The sequence below is a fragment of the Diabrotica virgifera genome, chromosome 1, assembly GCF_917563875.1.
Source record: "Diabrotica virgifera virgifera chromosome 1, PGI_DIABVI_V3a".
NCBI lineage: Eukaryota > Metazoa > Arthropoda > Insecta > Coleoptera > Chrysomelidae > Diabrotica > Diabrotica virgifera.
The window spans coordinates 81,873,391-81,884,708 of NC_065443.1; the positions used below are offsets into that span (position 1 = coordinate 81,873,391).

Consider the following 11,318-nt stretch of genomic DNA (forward strand, 5'->3'; position numbering starts at 1 on the left):
GTGAGTGGTTAGAGGATATCTCAAGGAACAAAGGTAACATGGTGCCAGCTTGCGCTTTTACCCTAAGAGTGGATGCCACCCCTCCTCGAGGGTGAAAATTATTTTATTAAAAATAACCCCACAATACGATAGAGGGGCAAATTATAAGCAAAATTTGTTATATAAAATTATTAAAATAAATCAAAACTTTTTCAGTTATTAAAGATCAAAGATTTTAATTTTTCGTGAGAAAAATGCATGTTTTTAACCGATTTTTCATAAATAACTTAAAAACTGTAAGTTTTTACAAAAAAGTAATTATTACCAAAATTGAGGCTAATAAAAAATCAAATAAACTCCTTACTAGAAAAACCTTTCAATGTTAATTAAAAGTGAGTTATAGGTAATTGAATGTATATTTCTTTCGTCGAGTACCCAAATCTAAGTATTCAAGCTTAAATACCGGGAAAATGATACATTTTATAACATAAACTTATTTAACATTTGTCAAAGTTCATAGAAATATCTATCAAATAAGCCCTCGAACAAGTTGATAGCATTAAAATTTATGCACCAAAAAAATGTTTCAAAATGTATCTTTTAAAAATTTTTCCAAAAAATGTTATTGTTTTTTTGTAAATAACTCCGTTAATTTTTAAGATATCAGGTTCACCTAAAAACTAATTAAAAGTTGATTCCAAAAGCTATTAAAAACGTCAAAATTAGTCTTATAAGCCTCTTAGTTTTTTAAAAATAAAAGGTTCAATGGTCCCGGTTACATGGTTCTCGCAGCAAAAAGGAAATTTTAAACGTTTCTATCTCGGTTAATTTTTACTCTACGGAAATAGCAAACAGAAAAAACTAAAATTTAGTTATTTATCATCTTTTACGTATATTGAGTATTTTTGGAGTTATTATCAAAAGAAAATGAAAAGTACGATAATTTTAAAAATTCTGAGTTTTTTAAATTATATCTTTTTTTTTTCAAAAATATGCATTCTAAACCGGCCTAAATTGTTGAAATCATTAACTATGTTAACGTTAAGAAATTCTTGTGAGGATTACTACAAATTTTAATTTTTGTGGAAATGGCGTATGTTTTATTTTTCACTTTTTCCTAAAATAATCGAAAGGGTTCTCTTATTTTCATCATAATTTGCTTAATTTTGATGCTATTAACTTCTACTTGAGCTCATTTGATAGGTATTCCAAAGTACTTTGACAAGTGCTTAACAAGTATATTCTATAAAATGCATCGTTTTCCCGTTATGTAAGCTTGAATACTTAGATTTGAGTACTCGTCGAAAAATATACAGTGCTAGTCAAAAGTCCGTACCCCCCTCGTATCTTTTGAACGGTTATACTTATAATAGTGAAATTTGGAGGGAGGAAATAGACGAACGTAGTCTTCTTAACTAGTAATGACAGGTGACGTAATAGTGACAGATGACTTTACAGCGCCACTGTGATAGATAATTTTAAATGGGACCTTATGGCAAATGATACCTCATTTAAAAGGTCTTGAAAATAGCTATTCAGTCATACTAATTTTTTTGGGTTTAATTTGATTTTGATTTTGGTGAATAAATTAAATAAATCTAACATTGTAGTTTCGCATTTAATTAATAAAAATTCAAATGTCCGCCTATGGTTTTTTTGTCAAAAAAGTTGACGTTTTCCAGTTCTCTAGTAGTTTTTACGTCAACGTCAACCTTTTTGACAAGTAACCATAGGCGGAGGTTTGAATTTTTTTAATTAAATGGGAAGCTACAATTTTATATTATTTCATTTATTCATCAAAATGATCTTAAACTTGAAACAAAATTAGTATGACTGAATAGGTATTTTCAATACCCTTCAAACGAGGTATCACTTGCCATAAGGTCTCATTTAAAATTATCTGTGACAGTGGCGGTCATCTGTCACTATTACGTCACCTGTCATGACTAGATAAGAAGCCTACGTCCGTTTATTTCCTCCCTCCAAATTTCATTATTATAAGTATAACCGTCCGAAAGATACGAGGGGGGTACGGACTTTTGAGTAATAGTAAGTAACTTAGGAGTAATACGTGAAAAACAGCTTTAAAACATGCATTTTTTTAAGAAAAAATAAAATCTTTGATATTTAATAACTCAAAAAGTATTGATTTATGTTAATAACTTTATATAACAAATTTTGCTTAGAAGTTGTCCCTCTATCGATTTATGGTATTATTTTTAATAAAAAAAATTTCACCCACGAGAAGGGGTGGCATCCACCCCCAGGGTAAAAGTGCAAGTTGACATTATGTCACCTTTGTTCCTTGAAGTATCTTCTAACTACTCACCAATTTTCATGAAAATCGATAAAGGTTCAACGAAATCGGAGGTGAAAACCTTCAGTGACTCCACTGTATCTAAATCTAAAGAAATGTGCACGAATAAACACATAATTTAGTACTCGGTGATTTACCCATATGACAATGGTGATTTACCGATATTACAACGTAATCTACTAAAAATAATTGTTTTAACATATTAGATAAAAACAAATTGTAAAATGATACCAAGTGGTTTGGAAGATTTCTGATTGTATCCGTATTTCTAATATTTGCATTCATATTTAAAGGTAGAAAACGTCCAACCCACTTGAACGCTTTCAATCCCCGAAAACACATAATATACTAATTTTAGTCTATCGTGAAGCGTTGAAATGATTCAAACCACTTAGCACGTTTCAACGGATATTTTAATAAGGTTTTTGAAATCAATTTGTGTTTTTTAGAAAACGCTCAAACCACTTGAACTTGATATTCATAGTAGAAATCTCAGTTAGGCATGATTGTGGGTTAGATATTTGACAATTTTATTAGAAAGAGGTAGTGATTTCGCTTTGACGCAGTGCCGGATTTACCACTAGGCCGACTAGGCCGCGGCCTAGGGCCGCAAGCAAAAAGGGGGCCGCAAAGTTTTGTAAAAAAAAAATTTTTTGGTAAAAAAATTTTACTAATTGAATTGAAATCAGTAAATAATTTTTCCACCTACCTCTACCGAAAGTGTACTTTTTCTGACCTGATTGTAGGGAGCAAAGTCATACTTTTCCTCCCTAGGGAGGAAAAATTTTTTCCTCCCTAGGGAGGAAAAGTAAAAGTGACGTCATGGTATGTCATTGATGAAATAACTTATTGACGCCCTATACAATACTCTATTTTCTATTACGTAAGTATCTATACATTTTAACGTTTATTTATAAAACACCCTGTATTTTGCAGAATTGTAAAAGCAGTAAATTGTTATTTTGATTTACTTTTATTAATTTTACTTCAAATCATACCATCCGGTTTACGAATTTATAATTTTAAATTTTAGAGCATGCTATGGTTAATAGTTAATTGACAGATTAGATTAGTATTTTCGAAATTTGTAAGTGCACATAAACTACAGATTATAAAACAACATTTAAAAATGAGTGATTCAAGTGAATTTGAAGATAATAATACACCACCAGATATTTTGGAACAAGTTAATATAACCGTACAATCTTTATTGCCCCAAAAATCCAAAGAAAGGTACGAAAAACAGTATTTAAATTTTAAGCAGTGGGCCAAAGAAAAGCATATTCGTACTTACTCAGAAAATGTAATTTTGGGATATTTTTCGATATTAGCCCCTACATTAAAAGCTTCTACATTGTGGTCCAAATATTCGATGCTACGTACCATGCTCCAAATTAAAGAAAATGTGGATATTAAATACCCAAAAGTAATCGCTTTCTTGAAAAGACAGAACCAGGGATATAAAGCTAACAATGCAAAAACCTTCTCCAGAGAGGAAGTAAATAAATTTCTACTAGACGCTCCCGATCATAATTATTTATTAATGAAGGTAAGATATTATTTTCAAGAATTAAGTGTGTGTGTTTTATTGGGACTGGTTTTAGCTACCAACTGGCCAGTCAAGAATTAAAAACAATATACCTGCTAAAAACGCAAATATTGTATTAGAAATAGGGTATATTCATAATTCCGCAAAGTTGACATGTCAGTCGTGGTAGCTCAGTGAGTTGGTGCGCTGGTCACTGTTAAAAATGTCGTTATAGATGCGAGTTCAAATCCCAGCGTCGCCAAATCTTTTTATTATTTTTTTTCTTTTTTTTTTGTAGGTTCTCCTCATTTTCGGAATTTCCGGAGCATGTAGATGTGACGAGCTTGTTAAAATGGTCACTAAAGATGTCGAAGACAAAGGTTCCATTTTAATAGTAAATATTCCAAACACTAAAACAAATATGCAGAGAACGTTTGTAATTAATGCTTCATCTGGAAATGGCCCTAATGATATTGAGATTTATAGAAAATATATATCATTACGTCCTAAAATAGATCAGTCACGTTTGTTTGTCTGTTATAGAGCAGGGAAATGTTCCAAACAACTGGTTGGAAAAAATTCTATCTCTAAAATTCCTACGAAAATTGCAGAATTTTTAAAACTACCTAATGCCACAAATTATACCGGGCATAGTTTTAGAAGAACCTCTGCAAGTTTACTTGCAAATTCTGGAGGAGATATTCTCGCTTTAAAGCAACACGGAGGTTGGAAGTCGACGAATATCGCTGAAGGGTATATTGAACAGTCTCTTGCAAAAAAGCAAAAAATTTCGGAGCAAATTATGGGAGTCACCGAAGTTGAAGAAGTAGATTATAATCAGCCAAGTACGAGTACTTTCGGGGGATGCCAGGTGTATAATAATAAAAGTGATAGTGAAAATATCACGAAAACTACGTTGGCTCCAGCTCTCACTACTAGTGGTATTCAAATAGCAACTGCTCAAAATTGTACATTTAATATTAATATAAATAATTGCCCAACCACAAATTAACATATTTAGGATTCAGTTATGAAAATATAGTTACACTGTACCTAGTTTGTTAGTTTTAGTTATGTAATAAATTTTGTTAGTTAGTTATATAAATAAATTATTAAAAATTAAAAAATGACTTGTTATTTGAGGAAGGTGGAAAAATCATATGTATAACATGGGAGTAAAGTGCCTTTTCCTCCCTCGAATGATTACTGCCCTCCGCTGACGCGTCGGGCAGTAAACTTCATTCTCGGGAGGAAAAGTAGCACTTTCCTCCCTTGTTATACAAATAGCTATTTCAAATAAGAGAATGGCTATTCTTCTAAACGCGTGGTACGGTATTTTACAACGTTTTGACAAGAGTAGCAAAACATCAACTGCTACAGACTTGAATGTGACTTGCAACATAAAAATCTCTAAAGGAGTATGCATTAAGTCTAAGAGACAACTTTGATTCCTATGAAAAAAAGATGAAAAAAGTTGTCTAAAAATGAAACCTATATTCTTGAAATAAAAAGACGCCCGAAAAGAAAAGCTCTCCCTGGCTAAGACAAAGAAGATAAATCCACTGAACCCCACTTTAATGGGAAAGAAAACTTAAAGATTCAATGTTGTAATTGACACGCTTGATTCAGAATTGAATGAAAGGTCCGAAGTTTATTTCAGTCTTAATGAAGAATTTGGATTTAAAACAACTTCAATGGGAAAAACCCAATAGTTGGCTGTATACCATAGTTTAAAAAAACTCATACAGAAGTAAAAACTTCAACTTGTATTCTGGTATAAAATCGTTTATTTAAAAACTATCTAAAAAGTCATCCAAATGGATTGCAAAACGTTTTCGTTCTAATTCAGAACATCTTTAGTGCCTAGAATGAAGTATTTGCACGTTAGACTAAAGAAAAAGGTTAAAATTGTGACTGTTAGAATGAAAAAACTTGTGGGAATAGTTACATTGTGCAGAGTAGTTTGATGGTGTGCTAGTTTCAAACTATTCTGCAGAATGTAAGTATTCCCACAAGTTTTTTCATTTTAACAGTCACAATTTTAACCTTTTTCTTTAGTTTAACGTGCAAATACTTCATTCTAGGCACTGAAGATGTTCTGAATTAGAACGAAAACGTTTTGCAATCCATTTGGATGACTTTTTAGATAGTTTTTAAATAAACGATTTTATACCAAAATACAAGTTGAAGTTTTTACTTCTGTATGAGATTTTTAAAAAAACTTATCATCAATTTCCAATGAAGAAATCGGGGTAAACCTTTCTATTTTGACTAAAAAGTATCGAATCGACATAGATGGCGACTTTGGAGAAGAGTGTGTTACAGTTCAAAGGCTTTGTTGAAGGTATATTTGATGAAGAAAGAGAACCTCATGACAACAAGATTACCAAGCCTCCGAGAAATACCCTTTTGGAGTATTTGAAAATCATTCATGAAAAACAGTTAACAACATTATTTGCGAATATGGACACGGCTTTGCGCATTCTACTATGCATGATGACATCTAATGCATCTGGAGAAAGATCATTCAGCGTGTTGAAAATAATCAAAAACTACTTGAGTAACTCGACTTCTGACGAAGATTCTAGATTGTCTACTTCGGCCAGTTTTGTTTCAAATGCTGAGCTTTTTCAAGCCTTAGACTTTAAAAATTTGATTAAAGATTTTGCAGCCAAAAAAGCTAGAAAAGTGAGTTTTTAGAGTTTAGATATGATATTTATTATAAGAGAATAATTAATAATGAATTAAACGATCTAGAAGTTTATTTGTTGTATTCTTATGCCTGGTTGCACCAACAGATCTTAAGCTTAAGGCGTGCATTAACGAAACATATGCGTTGCACCATTGAGTCTTAGATCAATTTTCAGCTTGCCACAATGGATTGTCATGTGGATTGCATTGATAAGAATTGAAAATTATGGTGCAACGTATGTGACACTTAAATCGGCCCTATCTATAAGCTGAGATGGGTTAAGCTGGAGCTTAAGATTTGTTGGTGCAACCAGGCATTAATATTTAAAAAAAAAATAAAATCAATGGAAAAATCCCAATAGTTGGCTGTATACCATAGTTTAAAAACCTATACAGAAGTCAAAACTTCAAATTGTATTTTGGTATAAAATAGTTTATTTAAAACTTCTAAAAGTCATCCACATGGATTGCAAAACGTTTTCGTTCTGAACAGAACATCTTCAGTGCATTCCGCAAAGTAGTTGTAACTAGCACACCAATGAAGGTGGTAACTTCAAAATATATGGCTTACATTATACCTTATGATAAAATATTATGACTACAAGTCGATGTTACTAGATTAAAATATGTATGTGCCTAAAGAGCAACATGCTTAGCACAGACCAACTGGTCTGTGCTAATTCAAATGGCAAGTACCTAGTTTTTTCGAGCAGGGAAGCATGTTGCTCTTTAGGCACATACATATTTTAATCTAGTAACATCGACTTGTAGTCATAATATTTTATCATAAGGTATAATGTAAGCCATATATTTTGAAGTTACCACCTTCATTGGTGTGCTAGTTACAACTACTTTGCGGAATGCACTGAAGATGTTCTGTTCAGAACGAAAACGTTTTGCAATCCATGTGGATGACTTTTAGAAGTTTTAAATAAACTATTTTATACCAAAATACAATTTAAAGTTTTTACTTCTGTATAGGTTATTAATATTTTTATTTTTCAGTACCGTGGCCTATTACTAATATAGTTCATTTTATTTTGCTTGTTATTTTACTTATAATGTCGTTTCAACTCGGCTTTTTTTAGTTTTTTTGTTGTCATCTGTACTTTTCCCTCCGAACGAAACAAATGGTATTTAATTTTAACAATTAACTACAATACTAATTATTTATAATATAACCATTTTAGCAATATTAATAATTTTACAAATAACTGCTGTTTGCTAACATTTTAAATTATATATTTTCTATCTTATTCTTAAGGTGCCTTCTCCATTAGTGAAGGTTGGCGATAACTACAGCAAATTGTTCTCTATCTTCAGCGGTTTTTAGTAGGTATCGAATGTGTGTCCATGCCTGTCTAGTCTCTCACGTTCCTCAGCCAGGACCCTTTTCTTCTTCCTGAACCTCTTCTTCCTTCCACTTTCCATTCCATTATGAGTCGTAAAAAGTTGTATCTTTTTCGTATGTAAATTATTTCCTAGATAACTTGTTTTTTCTGTTTTTTACAATATTTAGGAATTCTCTATCAGTCTCCATTCTTCTCAGCACCTCGTTGTTGGTCACGTGATCTGTCCAAGAGATCTTCAGCATCCTTCGAAAAACCAACATCTCAAAGGCTTCTATAAATATAGAATTCTTTCTATAAATTTTCTTTTTCGAAATTTCTATAAATTAATATAGAAATTGTTAGAGCTGTTTTGGGGTTTTAGCCAAATTTGCAAACCAAGATTATTTAAGTAGTAAATACATTTCAACCTATTTATGTCCATATTCAAATAGAACATTAGAGGCATTTATATTCATTTATGTTATACTTTGTATTACGATTTTTATAAAGTAAAATTAAAATAAACGTTTTAATTATAATTATTATTATCCAGATTTAGCCATACGGCTCACACTCCCTCTAAGGGGAAAATTGACTCATCCCAGATACCTACGGTATCAAAAGGATTGAGCTCTGGTGGGACTCTTTCCGTGTTATCGAGCCCTAGGTGACTTGGTATGCAGGTGTATCTCCCAAAAATTTTCGTACACATCTGGCCGTTGCGAGTAGTACAGCTTTCTGCATGGTCTTGTAAAGATGTTCATTTAGTCCCAGCCTTTTTATGCTTTCGAGGAGGTTCTTCGGAATGACTCCAGTAGTAGACATAACAATAGGTATCGTCTGGGTACTTTGCAAATTATTGGATTATTATTATTATTATTGAGTCTTTATGCTTTAATTACATAATCGTGAAGTTATCGGGTGCCGCTCGGGGTAATTTGGCCTAGGGCCGCAAATACCCTAAATCCGACACTGCTTGGACGGTTTCTGCACATTATAGAAACAGGAATTTTGTACTCGCTGGTATCAAAATCTAATTTTTGACAATTTGTGGGTTGGACGTTTTCTGCTTAACTACGTCCATATATAGTCCGTACATACAACAATATAGATACCGTTGCACGTCATCCGCGTCATAGCACGTAACGTCACATGATACCAACACGAAATATTTAACTTGTAGGTGTGTTCCTTTTTAGAATAGTTTGACTGAGTACACTGGAATTACAGCCACTAGACATATTTATTATATACGCGTAGAAATAATATTGGAAGATTTGTATTAATGTAAATTTAAAGAAACATACCCTAACTTGATTCATTTAATTTGTATAAGTGGAATATAAAGTGTTTTTATAAAGCACACTTGTTCGAATTACACCCTAACTGAGATCGAACAAAGGTGACATTTTGGCATAAGTTGGTAACATTTATTTGACAGTTGCAGCAAAGAATACTCCAACCAACAAGAAGCGAAAGCATTGACTATTTCAGGATCCAAATTTCTTTGCGCATGCGCGATCCATCCGCCATTTTCTAGTGTATTATGTGTAAGTACTATTTCTCAACGTAACGACAACGACAAATATGACTGTTTGTTGAACCTAACAAAAAATGTAAATGTATTTGTAAAATTTTCGTGTTGTTTGGTCTTGTCTAATTATTGTAGAAAAAAGGATAATACTATTAAACATATATATATTGTTAAAATAAACCCTCATTGTGATGGCTCCACGCAAAGGTGGATTTTCTTGTGTGGTGTCGTACTGGGATGCCCCATTAGATCGTGAAATGATCGTTAACAAATAAATATCTTTTTAATACCGAGAAATCCTAACAGGTATAAACGATCGTAGGGTAATGAGAGAAGTTCCTTTTAAACATCCATGTGATTCATTTTCATATACCATATACGTATCTAGCTATCTATTAAAATTATTTATTCCCAGATTTTTAATAAAAAATAAAAACAATTTAAACATAGCTATTTATTGTTTTATATAATTTGCAATAGTTATTTCCAGTAAGCAAACATTTGCTTAATTTTGTTCAGACCATTATTTTTTGTCTTAGCACCCAATTCAAAATATGTTTTCGTTATCGTACATTTGAAATCTAACAATATTTAGTGTAAGGCTCTAGAAATAAAAGTCATTTTGAATTCATGTAAGACAGGTCCACAACATTAATTTTTATTTTAAGACAGCTGATGGAAAAACTTATGAGTGGAAGAGAAATACTTGCACATAGTGTTTATTAATCTTGAGAAGGAATGTGGCAAAGTTACCAGAAACTTATTGGTAAAAACTAGATCAGTGAAGACAGGCGCTTGAAGAAAAGTATTATTATTAAATTAAGTAGGACAAAAACAGAATATTCTTTTAAAGATGGTATTCCAAATCAGCATAGAGGAAGTTAGCCTGGATAAATAAATCATATAAGATGTTAGTTTTATGTATGCGGGATTGATATCACTGACCAATGGGATATAAGTAATAAAATTAAATTAAAGCCGAATGGATGAAATAGAAAGAGGTAAGTGGAGTACTGTGTGATAAAAATGTACCAAAACTCAAAGGTAAGTTCTAAGGGAATGCTTTAAGACCAGTTGTGATATATGGTACTGAATGTTGGGAAGTAAAACAGGAATGAACAGCAGTTGTATCTTGCTTAAATGCGAATGCTTCGTTAGCTGAGTGAAATAACTAGAAAAGATAATGTTAGGAACGAGTATATAAGAGAAAATTAGGTGTGGATCATATTGGAAACCAAATAAGAAACAAGTTAAGGTGGCTAGATGATAGATGTGATAGGATAAATGTGATATATTCAGGCGAATTGAATTTGGTTCAGTACAACCAGAAATTCTAAAAACCTCAGATACACAGAAAGAAATCGAAGATGAATAAAGTCATTCTAGCCTCAGCCTCAGAGTTTCCTCGTGCAGCGAAAATATCGTGGTCTTGGAGGTCAATAGATATTCAAAGAAATTCCTCAAAAGTAAACAAAAAAGTCATCAACCTAAGACAAACTTAATAGAAATTACGAAAGTATAATTCTGTTCTTATAACTAAAAAGGTCTTGAGTCAAAAATATCGATTTTGATAAGTTTTTTAGTACGACAAAAAAGTAATAGAAATCGATAGAAATGTTCATCTCTATTTTGAAATTAACTATTAAATTCAACTAAGCATTAAACATCCATCACATTTCATCGGTTTTTTAACGTACAAAACTTAGTCAAAATCGATATTGTTAATTTACTTAAGACCTTTTTACTTATCAGTAGGTACAAAATTGATATATTATGGGTTATATTAAATTTTACAGAAAAAAAATACAGTTCATATAAAACACATTAACTTAAAAAACACTAATCTAAAATATAAAAATTAAAATCTCCAAAAAAAACACTATATGTAATTTTAATTATTAATCTGCTTCTCAGTGTAACCAAAGATTGACTAACGTT

General features: G+C 31.7%; 2 protein-coding genes across 2 annotated transcripts in view; one reads left to right on the top strand and one right to left on the bottom strand.

Moving 5' to 3' along the window:
- The window catches only part of LOC114327551 (protein FAM114A2), a 43,596-nt gene that overhangs the window by 17,537 nt on the left and 14,741 nt on the right, over positions 1–11,318 (bottom strand). The gene's annotated exons all lie outside the window — the stretch shown is intronic.
- On the top strand, positions 3,308–4,859 carry LOC114327554 (uncharacterized). The gene is made up of 2 exons (XM_028276229.2): positions 3,308–3,845; positions 4,123–4,859. The coding sequence occupies exons 1-2, from the start codon at positions 3,426–3,428 to the stop codon at positions 4,834–4,836; spliced, it is 1,134 nt and encodes a 377-aa protein (XP_028132030.2). The 5' UTR covers positions 3,308–3,425; the 3' UTR covers positions 4,837–4,859.

Coding starts and splice junctions, on each gene's coding strand:
- LOC114327554 (XM_028276229.2), top strand. CDS start 3,426: ATGAGTGATTCAAGTGAATTTGAAGATAATAATACACCACCAGATATT. Junction 3,846..4,122: donor ATAATTATTTATTAATGAAG/GTAAGATATTAT, acceptor TTTTTTTTGTAG/GTTCTCCTCATTTTCGGAAT.